Below are 24,340 nucleotides of genomic sequence, written 5' to 3' on the forward strand. Positions count from 1 at the left end.
CCAATTTAAGCTTCGTCCAAAACTGATATTCACTATAGGGCTGCATCAGTTGTAAGACATACAAGTTTTGTACTTAGCTGTCCCTTGCTCTTTACCTTATCAATTAAAGTAAATCTGAGTTCCATTCCATTGTCATTCCTCATCAGTCTTAAGACATTAGTTCACCATGAAATGCATTAATCAGCCACAGTGAAGCAATTCATCTCCGTATAACTAACATTAGTGCTCCCCACCCCTTCCTCCACCATTACTCATTGTGATCTGGCCAGTTGCTCACTGGCGAGGTGTGAACACAAGCCAGTTCGCATGAGCAGATCAATGAAATGTCTGATGTATTTCATCCCACAATAGGACAATCAATTGTAATGTATTTCACCTCACTAAATGGCATTATTAAAATAATAAATGGAAGTAAACTTACTGTTGCAGCTTCTCCGGTCTTGGGCTAGCCTGAACCCAATATTACATGCACAGCGATAGCCGAGAATTCCTGGTGCATCTCCAACTGTCACAATGCACATGTGCTGACAGCCACCATTATTTGTGTGACAAGGATTTGATACTGTTAAATAAAAAGCATTCAAAATAAATACAGTGTCTTTAATAATTTCACAAAGTTATTAAACACACACAACACTTAACACCATAATATGTACACCATAATCAACAACTGGAGTCCTGAGATTAACAACACCATAAATGGAACACCATGAAACTAAAATTTCTGATTGCCCTGTACAACCATCAGTAACAAGGCAGCTAAAGGGTTTCTTTTATAAGAATTTGGAACAGAGGTAGCTCTGCATTCACATAATCTCACACTTCCACCTTCCTCTTTCCTTTATTTTTCTTTTGCCTTGTGCAAACACATTACTCTTTTTTTTTTTAAAAAAAAAAAACTAATTATACTGTTTATCGGTCTTCCATTTTCCCCACAACATAAATTTGTTGTTACAGTTAATAGGAATAGCATTACTGATTAGAAAAGTTCATGGAGTTCTTCAGTCCCTGAAATGCCAACTGCTAAGTTTATAGTAATTATCTAACAAGGATTTGAAATGAATGATAGCTTAAACTGTTAATAACAGATGACTGAAGTGTGAATGTTACTTTAACTTACTAGGAAATTCAACAGTTGTTATTACTGTAGTTGCTAATATTGTTACCAACAAATGTGGTTAAAATGTTAAAATCAAAACTCTGAAGAAAAAATTTCCATTAACTCTTATTCACTCCCTTTCCCTTTATTATCTCAATGACACCCATCTAAACAATGTGAAAATATTTGGACTATCTGTGTTAAAATCTGATCTTTAACACACCAGGAGATTTACAAGTTTAAAGCATGGTTGTCTAAAATACCAAAATAAACAGCAATTAGAATGCATGAAAAAGTATAGCTGGTTGTTGATTAATTTCATATCACATCATCGCACCATCACGTCACCGCATGAAGTATCTCTTTACAATTCAAATACTCTCCCTCTTTTGGCCACTCATCTCATGAAATTATTATCAACCTATTGATCAAATAAAATAACTTTGTGACTGACAAATTGCAGTGGTTGTGGAGCAGTGTTTCCAGCATTCAAACAGCCATGCTTTACAACACTCTACATGAACCTACGAAAGAGGCAACACAGCATGCACTGGTGATAAAGAAAGAACTACAACTGGCTGATAGCTAGCCCCTACCACTTCACTAACTGAAACATCATTCAAAAATGTTCTCAGTTTTGTAACTATCATTACTGGTTCTTTCAATTTCAATACTTCATTCTTTTTATTCAGTTTTTATTGGATTATTGTCTATTTTGAACATTACTTCAACTCTTAACTGTATGTATTAATTCAGGTTTGCCGTTGATAAGCTCTGTCTAAAAGATGTATTCAATTTTCACCTGTGTCATTTTTGCTTGTTTTTGTTATCTTAATGGTTACCAAAAAGACAAAGCAAGTCATTGCTCAAGTGCGTGCTGCAGGTTCAAACTACTTCTTCAATTTTAAGATTTTTCTTTATCTCTATTCTCTTTCTATTGGGAGAGTAATGTATCTGAATATTTATTATTCACTGTGAGTGTGTCAGTACCTAAATTCATATCTAAACTTTTAATCCAGGCTCATATGTTTATAGTTAAAAAAATTAAGTTTTTATTAACTAACATTAAAATGAGATGTTCAGCCTCAAACCACAAGTTATGCATCCACAGAAACAGTATCAAAACAATAAAAAGGCCATGTTCTGATGTGTCCTTCATCTCCAACCTTTCTCCTTCAACCACTAAAGTGCCAGCTCCAATAACTTGGAACTATACTTTCTTTTATTGCTGCTCTCCCCCCCCCCCCCCCCCTACCTCTCACCAAAATCTCTCTGCATTTTCTCCCACTAGGGCACCTTTTTTTAGTTGCCTTATGTTTACAATCATTCATTTTCTTATTCAATTTTTCATTTACTATTTTCCTTTTCCTAACATTTCTTCTTTACATCTCTATTTTTCTCTTTTAACAGTCCCTGAACTTTGTCACAGAATATGTCTATCTTCCCTGTTGTCCACAATGTAAGAACAAATTGACTGCTACTTACCATGAAGATGACATGTTAAGTTGCAGACAGGCAAAATTAAAAGACACTTACACAAAGCTTTCAGCCACAGCCTTCATCAGAACATGAAAGAGAAACCCGTACCACTCACACACGGAAGTAAGCACACATCATGCACACATGACCACCAACTCCGGCAGCTCAGATCAGAATTCTCTGTTATCCATATTACTGTTATCTCTTGCAGCATACTGTTGACATATTTAACTTTAAAAAACAGCAAGTCTCAATATATTGCCTGATCCTTGATATTTCTTCACAGATAACTGATACATCACATTGAACAATATGTGCTTTGTAAAAATTTCTAATTTACCCTTATCTGCCTAAGAAAAAAAGTATCTTAGGGCCTAGAAACTCAAAATAAGAGATCAGCTGCCCTGAGTCTAATTTTATATTTCACAATTTTTACCTCCTAATTGTCTAGTCCAAATTAGACTATCTCAGTATTTCATCACTAGCAAGACAATTTCACCACTTTACTCTAATCTCAAGAGACATGACTGCTTCATCATCCTTACCCAGGAAGATATTTTGATAGCCCCAATGACAAAGGCTATTATACAATCATATAGGTACCTACCAGTAAATTTCCTGAACAGAAGTTAGTGAGACTCAGAACATCAGGTACACAAAAGCTTGCTGCAAATAATGTTTATCAAATAACCAAACAGGCTGTGTGGTTTGCACACAATCATCACTCACTCACAACTACCACCACCATCACCAATAACAACAACACCACCTCTTCTAATAACAGCAACAACACTTCCAGCCATTTATTCATCATTTTTTGTAGTTCTCATCAGGGAGAAGAACCTTCATGGGTGTGGAATAAGTCTCATTTATAAATAGGATTGGTACTAAAGACACTTATTTAGGAGGTACTCAAATGACTTCTGGTTCTTGATGTAGCTCCGATTTTTACATTAAACGAGTAAAATATTGAATTTAAATGATTTTTCTTTCTTTCGTTCTTACCTTGTTGCTGAATTAAGCCATGTACAGCTTTCACAGCCTTTGGTTCTTTAACATCCCTCATACGGTAAATATCTAATATCGATTTCGTTCCTTCATATTTGTTTACACTAACAATGCCTTGCTTTGTGCTATCAGACCAGTAAATACGATTTTCAAATACTGTGAGTCGAGATGGAGATGGTACTGGTTGCCCTAGAAAATTAAAGTTCCAGGTTAATGGATAAGTACACATTAACATATCTGTGAGTCTGAGAATGAATATTCATTGGGTGGCAGCATATGTGACCAATATTTTTACTGAATTTATTTCCCAGAGTTTATGTCCAAATTAAATATCCTGCCATAGCTACCTCTTAAAACAAGAAATCGTTGACCGCCTTCATAATCCACAGTTTCGATATAATCAAGCAGTGAATCACACCAAAATACTCTTTTTGCAATGATGTCGACTGAGACTCCTGAGGCCTTATACGCTGCCTCTGATACAATAGCACGAGAATTTGTTCCATCCATATTTGCACGTAGAATCTGAGTGCTATCTGCTATAAACATGTACCTGAATAACAACAACAGCAAATAATTTATCACAGGAAATGAAACATAAATATTAGAAAATTTGACATCATTCTGAGATGGATTCAAACTATTATCAAAATCTAAAACATAATTTTTCATTTTTTTTCAGTTTATAGTAAAATTTGTGACTTCTAATGATAATAAAAAAGTATGTGCTGCTTATTTACCCAACTGTAGGATCTAGCGCAATATCAGCAGGATTACTTAAGTTGCTTCCCAGCACTATGGCATTCCATCTGCCGTTCAGTTCGAAAATGTCAATCTTCTGTCCAACAGCATCAGCTACATATACTTTATCACCAACCCAGTCTACTGCAAGAGCAACAGGAGCCCACGTTCCAGGAAGTGTAAAGTCTTTTGCACCATATGCGGATACTTCTGACATCAGGGCTTGAGAATGAATCTGGAATGAATTCATGGACAATGATTACATATGTATACAAATACATTAAGACTGTACTTCAGAAGGTGATAGTAGTCCGGAAATTACAGCTAACCATCGAGTAAATAGTGGCAGTCAGTGTCACATGTTGATCAAGATCTGCAAAAGCTAATGTGGAGTCTAACAAGAGCCATAACTATATGTACATTACTTATAATTTCTCTAAGTGGGTAGATAAGCAGAAATAATCACTCAGCTTTTGCACAGACCACATATTTACCCAAAAAAGGGAAGTTTTAACTGCAATAATGTCTGGAAATAAAATGTATAATAAATGTTCTCTTAAAAGAAACCCATTAGTGGATACAGTATTTAGTATCAAACTCAATGAAAAGTTTGTTAACAAAAAGTCTTAAGTGGAAAATATTTTTAACAATCATTTTTCAAAATGTTGTAGAGAAAATAGGATCAAGCTGTTTAATAGAAAATGCAACACTGTATATGGAAGAGGCAATACCTATGCAATTTGACAACACTGAAATTCGACCCACATCTCCTACTGAAACTAGAAAAATAATAAATTAATTCAAATGTAAAAGCTTCCATGGAATTGATGGCATGTCCAACAGAGTACTAAAAGCATGTTCACAACAGATAAGTAGGACTCTCAGCCACATATATAGTAGATCACTGAAACAGAGCATTTTTCTGGATAGACTGAAATATTGTGGTGTTAAAAAACTTCGTAAAAAAGGAAGAGGTCTAATGCTAACGACTACCACCCAATATCACTTCTGACAGCATTATCCAAAATTTTGAAAAAATAATGTATTCAAGAGTAGCTTTGCATATTTGTAACAATGAAGTATTAACAAAATGTCGATTTGTTTTTCAGAAATGCTATATATATTTTCACTGATCAAATATTACATGCACTGAATAAACAAAATCACCCATTGGGATTTTTTGTGATCTCTCACAGGCTTTTTACTATGTGAATCATGAATTTCTTCTAGAGAGGCTTAAGTATTGTAGTATGAATCTGACAGTGCACATATGGTTTAATTCATATTTAACTGGAAGAATGCAAAAGTTTGAAATTAACAGTACAAACAGTCTGCAAAAATCAACAGAGGCATCTGACTGGGGAGGATCAAGAATGGTGTACCACAGGGTTCAGTCTTAATTCCCTTATTGTTCTTAATATATATTAATGACTTACCACTCTATATTCACGAAGATGCAAAGCTAGTTCTTTTTGATGATGACACAAGTACAGTAGTCAAACAAGAATTAGCTAAGGAAATTGTAAATAATGTCTTTCAGAAAGTTATTAAGTCATTCTCTGCAAATGGGCTCTCACTAAATTTTGAAAAAACACAGTATATACAGTTCTGTACAGTAAATGGCGTAACACCACTGATAAATATAGACTTTGAACAGAAGTTGGTTGCAAATGCACAATTTTCAAAATTGCTGGATGTACACACTGATGAGAAATTGAAAGAAACACATTGCTGATCTACTGAAATGTTTAGGTTCAGCTACTTATGCTATTATGGTTATTGCAAGTTTTTAGTAATAATCATATCACTAAATTAGCCTACCATGCCTATTTTCATTCACTGCTTTCACATGGTATCATATTTTGGGTAATTCATCATTAAGAGAAAAGGTATTCATTGCACAAAAGGAAGTAATCAGAATAACAGCTGGAGCCCACACAAATAACCTTGCAGACATTTATTTAACAAACTCAGGATATTCGCTGTACCTTTGCATTTCATATAATCACTTATAAAATTTGTTATTAATAACCATTCCCAATTCAAAAATAATAGCAAAGTGCATAGCTACAACACTAGAAGAAAGATGATCTTCACTATTCTGGGTTAAATCTGACTTTGGCACAGAAAGGGGTGAATTATGCTGCTACAAAAATCTTTGGTCATCTACCAAATAGCATTAAAACTCTGACAGATAACCAACCAGCACTTAAAAACAAATTAAAAGAATGTCTGGATGATAACTCCTTCCACTAAGATGAGGAATTTCTAGATACAAAGATAAAAAATGTACTATAAATTATACTATGTAAAGAAAACTTATGTTAAGCTGACACATACCAAGAAACATGTTCATGAAATATGGAACAAGTATTACTGTAACGTAATGTAATAACGTAGTATCATTTCAAACTGACAACTGCTAATTTGGTACTGTACTTTGGAGAATGAAACTGTAGGCATAAAATTCTTTAATGTGTGTATGAATAATAAATGAAAATGGAAACACATCAACACTAAAGTGACATTTGACATTTTAATACTCTGTTTCATACATAATTTTATGTAAATATATAGATCACAAAGATGAAAACAAAACACAAATCTGTATTACCTTTCTTGTTTTGGTATCGGACCAGAAGAGCAGGTTGCGCCTGTAGTGGTAGTCCAGGCCACTAGCACCAGTTGAGTTAGCTATGAGTTGCAAGTCTTGTCCCTTACTATTCATGCGCCAAACTGACAGGTCATGAGCAAAGTACAGCTGAAGGGATGAACCATTAACAGCAAAACAGTTCTTTCGATCTCTAAGTTCGTAGCCATCAACACAACTGCAAGCATAGGAGCCATCAGAATTGACGCATAATTGATCACAGTATCCCCACTTTGTGCACTCATCAAGATCTGTAAAAGATTGGATGAAATATTTACAGAAAATGCAAAAGATGTACTACAAACAAATAGGAATAAAGCATATTTAAAAAAATATATATTACAGGCACAGAATACATTTGGGTCAAACTGACACTCCATTTTTTCTTGTCACACTACAGATTAAAAAAAAATACACAAATGTTTGGACACTGAAACCATCACAATGGTGTGTTTGATGCCTATTTTAACTACTTAACAGTAAAATTATTAGAAGAGGTAAATGTTTATTGCTCATATCATTTTATCCGGATGAAGTTATCATAACTGTTGGCCAGAATGCACAGCAATCATGTGAAGTAAATTGGTTCTTACTAAATACGAAGGAAGATAAGTGAACATGTCAGTGCAAAGAAATTATGAACTAGTGGATAGTGCTCACCTAGCAGGTGTGAGAACAGAATTTATGAAAAACACTTGCAAGCCCATAAGTGAAACATAAAGATAATTTAATGTGCTGTGAGCCATTTTAGACTGTGTAGCATATCAAGGACTTTGTTTATATGGTGATAAACTATATCTCTTTTGGAAGTATGGGGCATGGCAGAGTATTGAGTGATAAGAGTTTCCTACAGATGTGCTTTGTTGTGTGAATGACAATGCAGACATTAAGAATAGCCAATAATACCACATTCAAATTCCGGATACTAAGTTTTTTTTATTATGTGAAGGGCACAATTTTACATTTATGAACATTTAAAGCAGGCTGCCAATTTTTGCAGCACTTTGAAATCTTATTGAGATCTGACTGAATATTTATGCAGCATCTTTCAAATGGCACTTCAATACTGACAACTGCGTCATTTGCAAATAGTCTGAGGTTACTATTAATATTTTTCACAAGGTCATTAATATATAGCATGAACAGCAAGAATACCAACACACTTTCCTGGGGCACACCCGAATTTACTTCTACATTTGACTATTACTCTCCATCCAAGATAACACACTGCATCCTCTACCAAAAAATCCTCACTCCAGTTACAAATTTTGTTTGATATCCCACATGGTCATACTTTTGACAAAAAGCATGGAGTCAAAGCACCGAATCAAAGACTTTTCAGAAATCAGAAATGCTGCAGCTACCTGCGTATCTCCAGGTCAATAAAACCAGTGTTCGATAAAACATAAATGTAAACACTATTCAATTTTTCTGAAACATTCCCTTCATGATGGGATCTACAGCATAACATTAACTGATGCATCCCCAGTAAACTATAGCTGTTTACAATTTACTGACTAGTAAATTTCCTGACTACCAGATTAGGCAGAACAAGACTTTTCTATGGCCACTACTTTCCCCAGCCATTACACGTTGTAGTTATTCTTCTGGAATTACGGGACAGAATGCATGTAACATAACACTGTTCCCACCTTGTGTCCATGTTGTGGTGCGTGTTTCAAGCATCTGTTCATGACGATAACAGTTTATCTGGACACGGCCATGCACCTGGAGTTACATGAAATGTGATCCACTGTACAAGGTCACATGTTTCCATTGATCCACAGTCCAATCTCGACAATCCCAGGGTCATTGCAATCTTAATTGGTGATGACATTGGGCCAGCATGCGAACATGTAGGGGTTGTCTGCTACAGAACCCCATATTCACCCATGCACTAAATGATGTGCTCTGAAACACTTGTGTTCTATTGTCAGGTCTGCCATGAATCGTTGGTTATCCTGCTTTACTGAGTGGGCATGCATCAGACCTCCACATCCTGTGATGAAGCATGGACATCTAACACCCATTCACCAAGTCATGGTTTCAGCGTCCTTCAACCACTATCCGCCGCTGGTCATGACAGTATCATGTGAACAGCTGACCAGTTTCACCATTTCTGAGCTGCTCAATCCCAGGCAATAACAATGTGGGGTTTGTCAAAGTCATTTATGTCAGTGGATTTCTCCATTTGCAGCAGGTACCATCACTAGCATGATTGTCAATGGGGCTCTGCTACATTTGTATGCTTTCCTTATCTCAACATGTGTCCACAGAGGCACCAGCTGGCATTTTATCTCATGGGAGGGGGGGGGGGGGCGGCAAATGCTCATAGGTCATAATGTTCTATCTCACTGGTGTATCTGATTGTAGCAGATTGAATTCTCATCTTGAGAGCCACTTACTGGTAATCAATTTTCAAATTTTATCAGACAATTGAGATTCCCAAAAACACAGGCCAGAAATAGGGTAGTTTGACACTGTTCATTCCAAGAATGGTTCCCTTTAAAGTTGCGTCAAAGTGTGCAAAATGCATTGCTTACACAGTTTTTGAATTTCTTACTAGTATTTGTACTGTTTGTATCTTCCATTATGTGGCCTTTACAAATGAGGATAGTCTGAAAGTGGAAGTAAGCGAGATATTGAAAGTAAGCCAAATATATTTTCAGTAATGGTGCAAACAGAATAGTGTCATGTAATATTTGTTTTGACCAGTTCCTGCACATTATACACATTTCACATACACATTTCACATTATACACATATTCACTTTTCAAACAGAAACACACTGTTAACCACCACTGTAAAATTAATATCTAAATAATTAGCCACCACTGTAAAACAAATATATAAATAAGTACGTAATAGTAAAGCTTACCAACACAAGTTCTGCTGTCATTAGCTAAACTTCTTCCTTCAGGGCAGTAACAGCTCCCACCAGTCAATGAGGCTTGACATTTGTACTCACATCCCAAAGCTGGACAACTGTTTGTAGCTAAATAACAAATAGATTTACATATTTACAGTGAGAGCATACAAGAAATTGAAAAATAAAGACAATAACAACAGAAGTATACAAGAAACTGAAAAATAAAGACAATAACAACAGAAGTAGTCAGATGAGGAAAACAAGCATACAAGAAATTGAAAAATAAAGACAATAACAGCAGAAGTAATCAGATGAGGAAAAAATATTGCTTCAAGATTTCAGAGATTCTCCAATGGACAATCTGAAATACTCCACCAATATTAAAGTGCAGCCTCACTGATGACATTGAAAACTATCATATCAAGCACATTTCATATTGCAGTACTACTGAACTGTGCCAATTTGCTGTGTAGTTAAGTCAACAAATATAGAATAACTTAATTTCAGACTCCTAAATCATTTACTAATTAAGGTTTCTTGGGTTTCCAGCTGCGCCAAGTAGTTTAAAATCCACGAGCTTTCGGTCGAGTACTCCTCGGCCATTGTCAAGTGGTGACTGTCTTCTGGTTGCTGTTGCCATCCTTATATAGCCGCGCTGCCTTCCATGACATCACTGGTACCCTCTCCAGCACCGTGTATGGTAAAGTTTGTGTTGTGCAGTCGCCGCGCCCGCTTCGAACTTCCAATGGCCGGGTCCCACGCTGTGCTTAGCTGCAGGCCGCCGTCTCTATTGAGCGTGTTGTCACAAATTTTTTATTTTGATTGCTTCTTCTATTAGGCTATACCAAAAACTGTTAGTTCACGAGATAATAGATGTCTCATTGAATGCAATGCGATGGCCATTTTCTAATGCATGCTCTGATATCACTGATTTCTCTGGGTACCGTAGACGAGAACATCTCTCGTGTTCTACATAGCACTGTTCAATGGTACGCACAGTCTGTCTGATATAGAACCGTCCACACCCACGTGGTATTTTATATACTCCTGGTGTTCTGAGGCCTACGTCATCTTTCACAGGCCTCAAGAGTTGTCGAATTTTTGCTGGAGCCCTGAAGACCGAATCGATTTTATGCCTCTTTAGGAGCCAGCTTATCTTTCCTGTTATTGAGCCACAGAATTCTCATTGCTTTTAAACCACTTGATGCAGCTGGAAGCCCGAGAAACCTTTATTAGTACATACCGTCGTGAAACTATGCACTCCTATATCCTAAATCATTTCTATTAACACTGATAGCAGAATAAATAGATCATATTACTTTCATCTTGTGCTGTATTTTTACATTATATGTTAAAGAACTTTGTACACTACATGTTCCAATGGTAAGCGTGCACACAGGGATCTTTTTATCCTAGTCATATAGGCCTCATCTAACCCATTATAATAAAGAGGAGCTGATGAATGCTGTGCTCCCAGTACATCACATTCTTATTGGAAAATCTCATTGTCTATTATCAGCTCTTTTGTGGTGACATTTAAACATGTATACTGTCTTCCCTCGGCAAAATTTACTAAATTGTTATTGCCAAAGCACTATTTATTATTATTTGTACTCCCATATAGGTGAATACACTCTCATTTGCATTCTCTCTCTCTTTCTCTCATTTTTTGAAGTTCTTAGGTTCTTCACAAACCAATTCATCATTGTGATCATCCACAAACCACTTCATATCAGCTCCTACACAGATAAAGATTTCTTTGCACAGCATCTCTGTCATTAAAATAACCTATTGTATGATTGTGCCTGTTTGTCATCCTAGTTGCTTCATCTATAATGCTTGCTCTCTGGGGTAATCAAAGGGATTACTTTTTTCACTGTTATCAAATAACTCATTTTGTGTCAATCTATCTAAGGTGGAATTTAGACAGGAAATAACATGGAATATGGTGAAAGTTTTTCTTGTGCAAATTACTTGCCAGAATAAAAATCACATAAAACTGCTCACTGAAATTTACTGTAATATGCAGTGGTTTCCCACCGTTGGATCAATAAAATTCCGTTGGGTAGAGAGACCTTTTCTTACGAATAAACTGATAGCATATGAGAGTCTTTAAAAGGAGTGATTATGAATGTAAAGAAAAAAAATTTTTTTTAACGAATGCTTGGAGAAAGAGTTTTCTGGGCAGTCCATGACCTCCACATCAAGGGTGGCTTGAATTCAGTTACTGTCCAAATCACAAACATGCTCCAAGCAGCATAAAATGAGAGGTTGTACTTCACAATTTTCATTCTAATTTACTGCCAGCCGCAATGTTTGCCTGTGTTTTGTGGCTTTATATCTTTCATTCATGGTGAATGTTCATTTTCTTACTAGTTAATCCTGCAAACCTCTCTCTGGAGCTGTTCCACTCCCACCTTACCTTGTAATGACTTTTTCGCCCAACTATCTTTAAGATGTACACTTTTAAGCTTCTTCATTAGTTCATGTTCATTTCTGATGAAATTTTTATTACTCTAGCTGAGTATCACAACAGTATCTGTTCTAGTACCAAAAAACTACAACTCCGATAATCATGTTGAAAAATTATGTATGACAAATCATATATCATTTTATACTGATGAGATACAAGGATGCTAAATAAATAATCTAAAAAATACATAAAAAATAAATGTCATTTAAACTAACACTTCTAAACATTTTTAACTACGTCTGTTTTCTTCTCAGTATGGAAGTAAATGTGTTCTCAAAATCACTTCTCCATTCACTTCGCTTTATAAACACTAAACGCCCTCAATATTTACTTTGGCGCTTCATAGTTCTATTGCAATAATTAATGGTATACGGAAGAAGGCAGCAATATCATTACACTGAAGTGTAATAAAAGAATCAACAAAGCGAAACAAACATGCAGTATTTAATAAAAACTGAGAGAGAAGTATCATCACTGTGCAACAAAACTTACAGGAACAACAATGACACTTTACGTACAGAATCGAATAGCAGCGTACCGACGCTCAATTTCGTGACCCACGAAATTTGACTATCGATATGTGAAACTGAGTATTACAAAGACCAAACGTATTGCGTATTATTACAGATTTTGTTTGGCGAGACTTGAATAAATGCGGTATTATTAACTTGGAACTTACAGCAAGCTGTTTCTTCATCGGCACCATCTTCGCAATCGTTTTTGCCATCACACAGTTGTGATCTCGAAATACAACGTGGCGCGCCGTCAGGGCCACCTTTCGGGCACAGGAATTTGTTCTCTGGGCATGCTATTGCTGTACAATTCTGCTCGTCACTACCATCAATGCAGTCCCTATATCCATCGCAGTGGAACGAAGCCGGTATGCACAATGCGTTTGCGCATCTAAACTGACTCTTATGGCACGGGGGGAAATCTGTGAAAATAAAGACACACACATATACATTAACAACAAAGAGTATGTTATTAACTATGAAAAAACTAAGACACAAGCCGTAATAAATAAATTTCTTTTATAATAACTATCCATTTCCATTGAAGCCCAGACTGGTACTAACGTCAGCAAACAAAAATACGTAGTCGTGATCAGCACTGTAAAAAAAAAAAAAGAGAAGGAATGTTAGGTTACAAGGTTTGATGAATAGCGATGATACTGGAGACAGAGCACAGGTTCGAATTTGGAAAGGGTGTGGAAGGAAGCCGACAGAGTTCTTTTCTAAGGAACGATTGCAACATTTGCCTCGGAATACGGAAATCTGTGTAGCTGGGTATGAAATGTCATACTCCCGAAAGCAAGTCCAGGGTCTTAAAACTCAGTTGTGGAGGAATTACTAATAACTGAGGCAAGTTTTATGTCACGGCGATGGCCAACATTCTTTTCCACGCAAAATTATTTCAAAACTCTGAATAAACACAGACGGTTATGTTTGTTACGCGGATGTCAGGTAATTAATTCTACCAGTAATTGCCACCGATGAGTAGACACTGCACGCATTACTGCCCGAATATCACCGTTCCTTCTGCAGATTTCATGCTGGCTTTTGTAACCACCCTCAGCAATGCTCAACGGTCCCTGCCCATCCAGTACACGACGCGCGCCTAGTCTTGGCTGTTACTTCACGTTTACACTTCACTGTCACATCATCACATAGCCAACAGCCGACTGGGCAGTTTTAGGCGTGTCCCACATGGATTTGTTACTCAGGCGACATCCAGTGACTACTTCGCATTCGAAGTACCTGAGCAGCCCTGACTCATCAACACTTTTGTTACTGCTTCTCTACTGACAACGCAGAACACCAAATTATTAGAAGTTCAAGGACCGTGTCACAATATGTAGACGGGGAACGACAGCATCGCCCATTGTGTCCTGCTGGTGAAATACACTCCTGGAAATTGAAATAAGAACACCGTGAATTCATTGTCCCAGGAAGGGGAAACTTTATTGACACATTCCTGGGGTCAGATACATCACATGATCACACTGACAGAATCACAGGCACATAGACACAGGCAACAGAGCATGCACAATGTCGGCACTAGTACAGTGTATATCCACCTTTCGCAGCAATGCAGGCTGCTATTCTCCCATGGAGACGATCGTAGAGATGCTGGATGTAGTCCTGTGGAACCGCTTGCCATGCCATTTCCACCTGGCGCCTCAGTTGGACCAGCGTTCGTGCTGGACGTGCAGACCGCGTGAGACGACGCTTCATCCAGTCCCAAACATGCTCAATGGGGGACAGATCCGGAGATCTTGCTGGCCAGGGTAGTTGACTTACACCTTCTAGAGCACGTTGGGTGGCACGGGATACATGCGGACGTGCATTGTCCTGTTGGAACAGCAAGTTCCCTTGCCGGTCTAGGAATGGTAGAACGATGGGATCGATGACGGTTTGGATGTACCGTGCACTATTCAGTGTCCCCTCGACGATCACCAGTGGTGTACGGCCAGTGTAGGAGATCGCTCCCCACACCATGATGCCGGGTGTTGGCCCTGTGTGCCTCGGTCGTATGCAGTCCTGATTGTGGCGCTCACCTGCACGGCGCCAAACACGCATACGGCCATCATTGGCACCAAGGCAGAAGCGTCTCTCATCGCTGAAGACGACACGTCTCCATTCGTCCCTCCATTCACGCCTGTCGCGACACCACTGGAGGCGGGCTGCACGATGTTGGGGCGTGAGCGGAAGACGGCCTAACGGTGTGCGGGACCGTAGCCCAGCTTCATGGAGACGGTTGCGAATGGTCCTCGCCGATACCCCAGGAGCAACAGTGTCCCTAATTTGCTGGGAAGTGGCGATGCGGTCCCCTACGGCACTGCGTAGGATCCTACGGTCTTGGCGTGCATCCGTGCGTCGCTGCGGTCCGGTCCCAGGTCGACGGGCACGTGCACCTTCCGCCGACCACTGGCGATAACATCGATGTACTGTGGAGACCTCACGCCCCACGTGTTGAGCAATTCGGCGGTACGTCCACCCGGTCTCCCGCATGCCCACTATACGTCCTCGCTCAAAGTCCGTCAACTGCACATACGGTTCACGTCCACGCTGTCGCGGCATGCTACCAGTGTTAAAGACTGCGATGGAGCTCCGTATGCCACGGCAAACTGGCTGACACTGACGGTGGCGGTGCACAAATCCTGCGCAGCTAGCGCCATTCGACGGCCAACACCGCGGTTCCTGGTGTGTCCGCTGTGCCGTGCGTGTGATCATTGCTTGTACAGCCCTCTCGCAGTGTCCGGAGCAAGTATGGTGGGTCTGACACACCGGTGTCAATGTGTTCTTTTTTCCATTTCCAGGAGTGTACGAATACGGGTAAATATGGCACATAAACCCCTGTAGCTTTGCGCAATAAGAGTATTAGATGGTAATATTTTTCATTTATACGAGGGTCATTCAATAACTAAAGAGACAAACTGTTCTGGAGAAAAAAGAGTTTATTTTTACAAAACTATACTTTTTATACTTTTCAACATAATCCCCTTGAACATTTATGCACTTGTTCCAACGGGCTACAAGCTTTTTTATTCCCGCTGCAAAGAACTCTTTATCTTGGTGTTTGAACCAATTTCCCACAAACTTCTTCACGTCCTCGTTGTCCTGAAACGTCTTCCCACGTAATACCTCCTTTAGCGCACCAAACAAATGGAAATCACTAGATGCTAAATCAGGACTGTAAGGGGGATGAGGCAGTACTTCCCAGCCCATTTTGTCGATGTTTTCAAGGGTTAGTTGACCAATATGAGGACGTGCGTTGTCTTGCTGGAGAATCACACCTCTCCTCTGAGATCGAGGACACCACTCTCTCATGGCTGGCTTCTCCTCGTTTAAAAGCAAATCCGAGTAGTATTGGCTGTTGATTGTACGCCGCTCTTCGAGATAATCACAAAAAAACTGGACCTTCAGCATCCCAAAACACCGTCAACATGAGTTTTCCTACTAATACTAGGGTTTTGAATTTTTTATTGACATGTGAGTTGGTGTGCTTCTTTTTGATTCTGGCTCAAAACAGTTAACTCAAGTTTCATCACAAGTTAAAATTTTGTTGAGGAAGTGCTCGCCTTCTCTTTCATAACGTTCCTTTAGTTCTGTGCACACTCTCAACTTTGTTTCATTGTGTAGACGCGTCAACTCCTTTGGGACCAATCTACCACATGTTTTGTCGTACTTCAGCTTGTTATATACAATGTTATGAACTGTACCAGTACTAACTTGAACCTATCAACTACACTCCTCGAAATGGAAAAAAGAACACATTGACACCGGTGTGTCAGACCCACCATACTTGCTCCGGACACTGCGAGAGGGCTGTACAAGCAATGATCACACGCACGGCACAGCGGACACACCAGGAACCGCAGTCGAATGGCGCTAGCTGCGCAGCATTTGTGCACCGCCGCCGTCAGTGTCAGCCAGTTTGCCGTGGCATACGGAGCTCCATCGCAGTCTTTAACACTGGTAGCATGCCGCGACAGCGTCGACGTGAACCGTATGTGCAGTTGACGGACTTTGAGCGAGGGCGTATAGTGGGCATGCGGGAGGCCGGGTGGACGTACCGCCGAATTGCTCAACACGTGGGGCGTGAGGTCTCCACAGTACATCGATGTTGTCGCCAGTGGTCGGCGGAAGGTGCACGTGCCCGTCGACCTGGGACCGGACCGCAGCGACGCACGGATGCACGCCAAGACCGTAGGATCCTACGCAGTACCGTAGGGGACCGCACCGCCACTTCCCAGCAAATTAGGGACACTGTTGCTCCTGGGGTATCGGCGAGGACCATTCGCAACCGTCTCCATGAAGCTGGGCTACGGTCCCGCACACCGTTAGGCCGTCTTCCGCTCACGCCCCAACATCGTGCAGCCCGCCTCCAGTGGTGTCGCGACAGGCGTGAATGGAGGGACGAATGGAGACGTGTCGTCTTCAGCGATGAGAGTCGCTTCTGCCTTGGTGCCAATGATGGTCGTATGCGTGTTTGGCGCCGTGCAGGTGAGCGCCACAATCAGGACTGCATACGACCGAGGCACACAGGGCCAACACCCGGCATCATGGTGTGGGGAGCGATCTCCTACACTGGCCGTACACCACTGGTGATCGTCGAGGGGACACTGAATAGTGCACGGTACATCCAAACCGTCATCGAACCCATCGTTCTACCATTACTAGACCGGCAAGGGAACTTGCTGTTCCAACAGGACAATGCACGTCCGCTTGTATCCCGTGCCACCCAACGTGCTGTAGAAGGTGTAAGTCAACTACCCTGGCCAGCAAGATCTCCGGATCTGTCCCCCATTGAGCATGTTTGGGACTGGATGAAGCGTCGTCTCACGCGGTCTGCACGTCCAGCACGAACGCTGGTCCAACTGAGGCGCCAGGTGGAAATGGCATGGCAAGCCGTTCCACAGGACTACATCCAGCATCTCTACGATCGTCTCCATGGGAGAATAGCAGCCTGCATTGCTGCGAAAGGTGGATATACACTGTACTAGTGCCGACATTGTGCATGCTCTGTTGCCTGTGTCTATGTGCCTGTGGTTCTGTCAGTGTGATCATGTGATGTATCTGACCCCAGGAATGTGTCAATAAAGTTTCCCCTTCCTGGGACAATGAATTCACGGTGTTCTTATTTCAATTTCCAGGAGTGTATTATATCCACAGTCACACGGCGGTCGGCACGAATAATGTCGTCAATTCGACTTTCAAGTGAGGGAGTTGAAACTGCAACTCGTCGGCCAGAACTGTGTTCGTCAGTCACTGAGTCACGACCATGTTTGAACTGCTCTACTCACTTGTAAAAATTTGCGCGATTCATACAAAAATGGTTCAAATGACTGTGAGGTCATCAGTCCCCTAGAACTTAGAACTACTTAAACCTAATTAACCTAAGGACATCACAGACATCCATGCCCGAGGCAGTTTTCGAACATGCGACCGTAGTGGTCGCGCGGTTCCAGACTGTAGCGCATAGAACCGCTCGGCCACAACGGCCAGCGATTCATACAACCTTCACCATAAACTTTAGATATCCTACAGTATATTTTCACCAGTTTCTCGCCTTCAGCAAGTAAAAAACGAATAAGTTGGTTGGTTGGTTGGTTTGTTGGGGTTGAAGGGAGCAGACTACAAAGGCCATCGGTCAACGAATAAGTGAACGTTGTTCAACCAATATGGACGTTTCAAGCGGACTCGCCATCTTGAATTGTATTTTTGAGGTTATATATACATCAGCTGATCAGGGCTCATCCAGTGATGCCAACTTACAGCCATAAAAGTACCAAACTTGCCCTACTAACAGTTTTCCCTAGACCAATTTGTCACTAGTGTACTTGGAAAGGTTTTGTGACCTTACAAACTAATATATTCGAGAAATCTCAATCAAAAACTAAGAGTAGCCTCTCGTAGCTGAGTTACACAGACATGTAAAATATTGTACAGTATATGACATCATGGTCACCTTTTCACAGTAAAATTATTTATTTGTAAAACCTAATATTACAATTTCAACAGTTTGGGTCATTATCAAGTGGAAATAATTGCGCTTTAGCACTTGTCAAAACCTAAAAATCATTTGACACGACATGACACCGAGGCTAGGCGTCATCGCACACTATTATTGATTACAATCGTCCTGTGTCTATTGCACTGTAAGTATGTTCCTTGTATTTTTCTTGATTTCTGCTAGTATCCGTAATACGGTACTGGATGGAGTAAATGATTCGATATTTGTTTTTGTTTCATACAAAACAGAAGTTAGTTTTGTTGCATGATATTCTGTTTATTACTGCTTACGAGTGTGAATTTCTCGATTTAAATGAGTTGTAAGTACTTTTGTGCGCATCCGTTTTTCGTACTTTCTCGCCTTTAATGAAGACCTCCAAAATTTTCATTGGAGGGAGAGGATGATTCTAGTAAATTGTTTTCTGATAAAATGTACAGTTTGTTGTAGCAGTTAATAACATGTAAATATATTTGCGTAACTACTGCAGCATTTTTAGCATCTGCAAGCAGGAATGGTTTAGTCACTAAGACTAGAAAGCAGACTCATAACTGTGAAATGCATGACACTCAGAAGCAACAAGCATCACAATTTCGTGACAAGTTGCAAAAAATCTGAATAGCAATACCTTCAAAAGCTGTTAATATGGAGTTCTTCATCAAATGTGATTCAAATGGTTCAAATGGCTGTGAGCACTATGGGACTTAACTTCTGAGGTCATCAGTCCCCTAGAACTTAGAATTACTTAAACCTAACTAACCTAAGGACGTCTCACACATCCATGCCCGAGGCAGGATTCTATTTTGCGACCGTAGTGGTCGCGCGGCTCCAGACTGTGGCGCCTAGAACCGCTCGGCCACTCCGGCCGGCCCATCAAATGTGAGAAAGCTCAGAAGGAGGAGGAACAGTTCAATATCCCGTCGACAACGAGGTCGTTAGAAATGGAACACAAGCTCGAATTAGAGAAGGAAGTGGAAGGAAACCGGCCGCGCCCTTTCAAAGGTACCATCCCGGCATTTGCCTGAAGCGATTTAGGGAAATCACGGAAAAACTAAATCAGGTTGCCAGAAGGAGATTTTCACTCTGCAGCGGAGTGTGCGCTGATATGAAACTTCCTGGCAGATTAAAACTGTGTGCCCGACCGAGACTCGAACTCGGGACCTTTGCCTTTCGCGGGAAAGTGCTCTACCAAATCAGGTTGGCCGGACGCGGGTTTGAACCGTAGTCCTCTCGAATGTGATTCCAGTGTACTAACCACTGCGTCACCTCGCTCGGTAGAAAGTATAGAAAACGGATACAACAAAAATGACGTAGAATAAAAGCAATATATTTACAATGGATTTAAACCTAGCAGTTCCTACATGGCCTCGTAAGCAATAATAAATATAAGTCCAAAGAACACCACGCGATTAAACCAGCTTCTGTTATATATGACACAGAAACAAATATGGGATCATTTACTCCACCCTAGTTTACGGATGCGAGCAAAAACCAAGCAAAATACAAGCAACATATTTACAATGCAGTTCAAAGTGAAATACACACAAGAAGTCGTTATCAGAAACACAATGCAATGAAACCAGTTTCTCTTTACTACGAAACAAAAACAAATATGGAGGACTTTAAATCACCTAGTAAGAAAACGAAATGCTGAAAGATTCGTAAGCTTGCAGCGCTCCAAGTGGCCTGTTAGCGAACCGAGGTCGTGTTACCGGAAATCCCTATATGAGTTTCACCCTCGTGATTGACAACATAATCCTCTCTACCTTTTTTTATGCTGACAGTCTCGTCTCTTGTGGTATCCAGCGGTCAACTCTGCCTTACATAGGGTGTCCGGATACTTTTAATCAGCTAGCGGTATGTCAGGCCGGTATTGCACTATTGTATTTCTCTCTCAAAGAAATATGATCAAATATTTCGTCAAATTTCTTTGACAAAGATCTCTGATGTGGCGCTCTAGAGTTCAAAAATAGACAAAGTAGAATGGAATGCTAAGAAAAAAAAATATTTTATAGTGTGACCACCTCCTCTATTCCGTCTTGCCGAAAAGCTGCCTGGGTGTTTCCAGAACCTAACCTAACCTAAGTTATTGTGATTATGGATATGAAGTCGCCTGCAGCATATTCCACTTGCCCATCAGTACAAGATTAATGGCATGCTTTGTGCCCCTTGCGCACTCCCTACCCCAGTCGAAGCAAGGTTATTAAAAAAGAGTCGAAGGAACACACCACCTAAACTTTGAAGCCATTTTTACAAGCACACTACCAAGTAGAGTTGTGGCGATTCGTGAATGAGTCGTTCATTTGAACGACTTCAGGTAAAGAATCCTAAGAATCGAATCGTGATACCGACGAATCATCGTTCAAAAGAATCGTAAGAACGATTGCGTGTTTCCGAGTCGTGACGATTCCAAGTTCCAGCGATTCATCGATTCTTATGCTTCAAAGGGAACTTCCGAATCATGCTGAGTCGTCCCGAATGATTACGACCGCCAGATGGCAGTCAAGTGGAGGATGCGTGTGAACAAAGGAAGCTCGGAACGAACAAACGAAGTTCGTGGGCCGTAATATTACTAGTCAAAACCAAGCTGACACTTGGCGGTGGCTAACGGGAACGAGCGTAAAGGCATTTCCCATTTACTATCGCTACCATCAGGCACCGCGCTGACGTCAGCTTTCATCAATTAGGGCATTACACGTATAAATCGAGAATCACACTTGTAACGTCATATGTATGTTTACTCATAAATAAACTATTTCTGGCGTATCTTATCATGACACAGTTCGATTCTAACCTCATTGACAATTTCAAACATGTCCTCCCATCTGTGAGTCAGATGTAGAACTTTTTGCATTCCGTAAGAATCGTGCCATCGCAGACTAGAATGAATCGGGAAAGAATCGTAGGAATCGATTCGCAATGTGAGATTGAATCGTAGGAATCGAATCGGGAAAAAGAATCGTGTTGCCCAACTCTACTACAAAGACGTCAAACAGCTGAGCGACGCCAGCGCTTCGAGCGGGTACATTTCACATTGTAGCGAACAGCAGACGAACGACTTTTAAATCCACGTCGGGGCTCTAGATGTAGTCATATTTCTTTGACGAAAGGGGAGATTTGACAAAGATCCCCATTACACTATCAAATTTCTTTGCCATAACCATTTGACGTATGAACTTTGACAAAGAAATACGATAGTGTAATGCCGGCTTCGACCATAAATGTAATAGACTGGCCCTGACGTCATTTTCGTGGCTCCAACATCTCTGGGCTAAAGTCACGTGAATTTTGGCAAAACATGGTTGTTTCGTGTTGCGCTTATGGCTGTACTCAGCGTTTTGTCGGGGAAATGGCTTTACATTTCACGTGTGTTTCTATGATAGTGCAGATGCGTTTATTGAAATCTGCTGAAGTGACTTTTATATGTTTTTTACGCTTGAAATAGAGTATCACGTAAATTAAAGTGTTGAAAGCGATGCCTGTAAAGTCAGACTCATTTTACATTTTGGAAAGTATCTGTGATAATTCGGTTACAGAAGTAAGTATAATCGTTTCTCGTTCCTAGTCATAGGTCCCGTGAGGATGAAAACCGAAGGCAGCTTTGGATACAGGCCCTGAAACGGAAAAACTTTAAGCCGTTTGCACATACGCGCCTTTGCTCGAAGCACTTCGCGGAGAAGTGTTTCGATAGGTTAGTTATTATGTACAATGTATATCTATAATTTGTATTTACAGTGTCTGTCATTTTTAAACCTAGGCTCCAAAATTATTTTCTGAAACAGCAAAGTCTCATCTTTCATCTAAAATATCAATTTTTTTAAACTGATAGTTTAAACTTTTGTAAAAATAGTGGGAACTGAACCTTTGAAGTGCACCTAAAGTTGATACTCTAAAATGGACCTGCTCCTAAAGTAAACAATTTTGACACCTATAGTTGACATAATTCCCATAGCCAATTTCTTTCATAAGTGACTAGAGCTCGAAACGTTGCGAATACAATGTTTAAAGTTTTGACACGAGCCCACTCTTACTGTTTAAAAGAATTTTAACGACGTTTATAGTAATTTCGTCCCGCTGCCCACCAGAGTGGCGTTCGATGTATTTGTTAGATTTTATAAATGGTACTTTGAACAAATCCAGGTCAAATGTAGTTCTGGCATAATTTTTCACAAATAAAAAAGTAGTTTTTGTTGGAAGCGTTTGGCAGTCAATTGAGAAATGTGGGGAAAATCCGATACAAACATAGGATCGCAGACCGCTGATTTGAAATCCCGCCACGTTTTGCCAACAGTCACGTGGTTTATGTTGGAGCCACACCAGCCCCATAGCTTCTGCACAGCAAGGCCAGTCTACTAGTATCTATGGTCGAAGATTGCCGGCTGAGACAAAGGAAGAACGCGCATGCGCACTGACCGCAGTTCTCCTCGTCGCTGTTGTCGGAGCAGTCCCTGCGGTGGTCGCAGCGCTGGTAGCCCTCGATGCAGCGCTGGCCGTTGGCGCAGCGGAAGTGGTCCAGCTCGCAGGCGCGGCCCGCGTTCGGGCAGCCCATCTCGTCGCGGTGGTTGCGGCAGTCGAAGTAGCCATTGCAGCGCTTCTCGCGCGGGATGCACGGGCCGCCCGAGTCACCGTCGTAGCGGCACCGGAAGTCGTCTTGCTGGCACTTCCGGTATGCTGTGGGCAAAACCAACCGTCACACCCCGAGCTCACATGCAACAAAATAGGACACAACACGACCACTATTCGTAAATTAGCCTCTGACTGCCTATTAAAAATAAACAAATGCTTGTAGCTTCATAGCGCCTGTGTGGTTGGGTAAGGGGACTTTGAAGGTCGCGTTACGTCAGTCACTGTACGGCAGGCTCATCCAAGAATTGCGCCCCGCGGGCGCAAGGCAGTGTAGTTCAGCGCCCCGTCCGCGACCGTGTGTCGCTAGTGTCGGCATGGGGGCGAGAGAGAGAGAGAGAGAGAGAGAGCGCACAGCACTGCTCTGCGCTGGACTGTCCCGCGGTCTGATCCAACGTAAACAAAATATTCTATTTTAGAAATAGTTTTATGTAAGGGATATAGTGTCTCGTTCTTACTGTTAGTAGTTATAAGTGAATATTTTTTGTTATACTTCGTGCTACAGCTTTTTGTATCCCTTTTCAGAGTTTAGAAATCGGATCCTTAGTTTGCTGTTTTGTACGTAATAATTTTAACTGACCAAGTTTGAAAACTTATTAAAAATAGAATTACTGTTATAAAGCTCTTTAATTCTTACAGTCAACATTGTTAAAGAAGACAATTAACATTTTACACGTTTTTCTTTTTCGAGGAAACGATTTTGTCTAGGTTTGGTACAATATTCCGTGAGACTGCTAACCTCAAAGAATTCGTCAGATTTTTATCGCCAAGTAATGAACGGTTCTTAGTTTTAGCAAGCTTTAAAAGAGAGAAAAAGCGCTCACGAATAAACGTAGAACCAAACATTGAGAGAAATTTGGCCGCGTGCTTGTGCAAAAGGGGATA

The 24,340-nt window shown here is 40.5% G+C and overlaps 1 protein-coding gene across 1 annotated transcript in view; it reads right to left on the minus strand.

Annotated features, from left to right (window-relative positions):
* Window positions 1-24,340, minus strand: part of LOC126176760 (low-density lipoprotein receptor-related protein 2) — a 235,558-nt gene that overhangs the window by 143,780 nt on the left and 67,438 nt on the right. The window contains exons 3-10 of the mRNA XM_049923928.1: window positions 23,246-23,503; window positions 12,999-13,253; window positions 9,856-9,972; window positions 6,942-7,228; window positions 4,327-4,562; window positions 3,934-4,139; window positions 3,584-3,775; window positions 422-562 (exon numbers count right to left, since the gene is read on the minus strand). Coding sequence (XP_049779885.1) covers window positions 422-562; window positions 3,584-3,775; window positions 3,934-4,139; window positions 4,327-4,562; window positions 6,942-7,228; window positions 9,856-9,972; window positions 12,999-13,253; window positions 23,246-23,503 — 1,692 coding nt within the window. The remainder of the gene's footprint in view (window positions 1-421; window positions 563-3,583; window positions 3,776-3,933; window positions 4,140-4,326; window positions 4,563-6,941; window positions 7,229-9,855; window positions 9,973-12,998; window positions 13,254-23,245; window positions 23,504-24,340) is intronic.

Source organism: Schistocerca cancellata, chromosome 3 (genome assembly GCF_023864275.1).
Source record: "Schistocerca cancellata isolate TAMUIC-IGC-003103 chromosome 3, iqSchCanc2.1, whole genome shotgun sequence".
Lineage (NCBI taxonomy): Eukaryota > Metazoa > Arthropoda > Insecta > Orthoptera > Acrididae > Schistocerca > Schistocerca cancellata.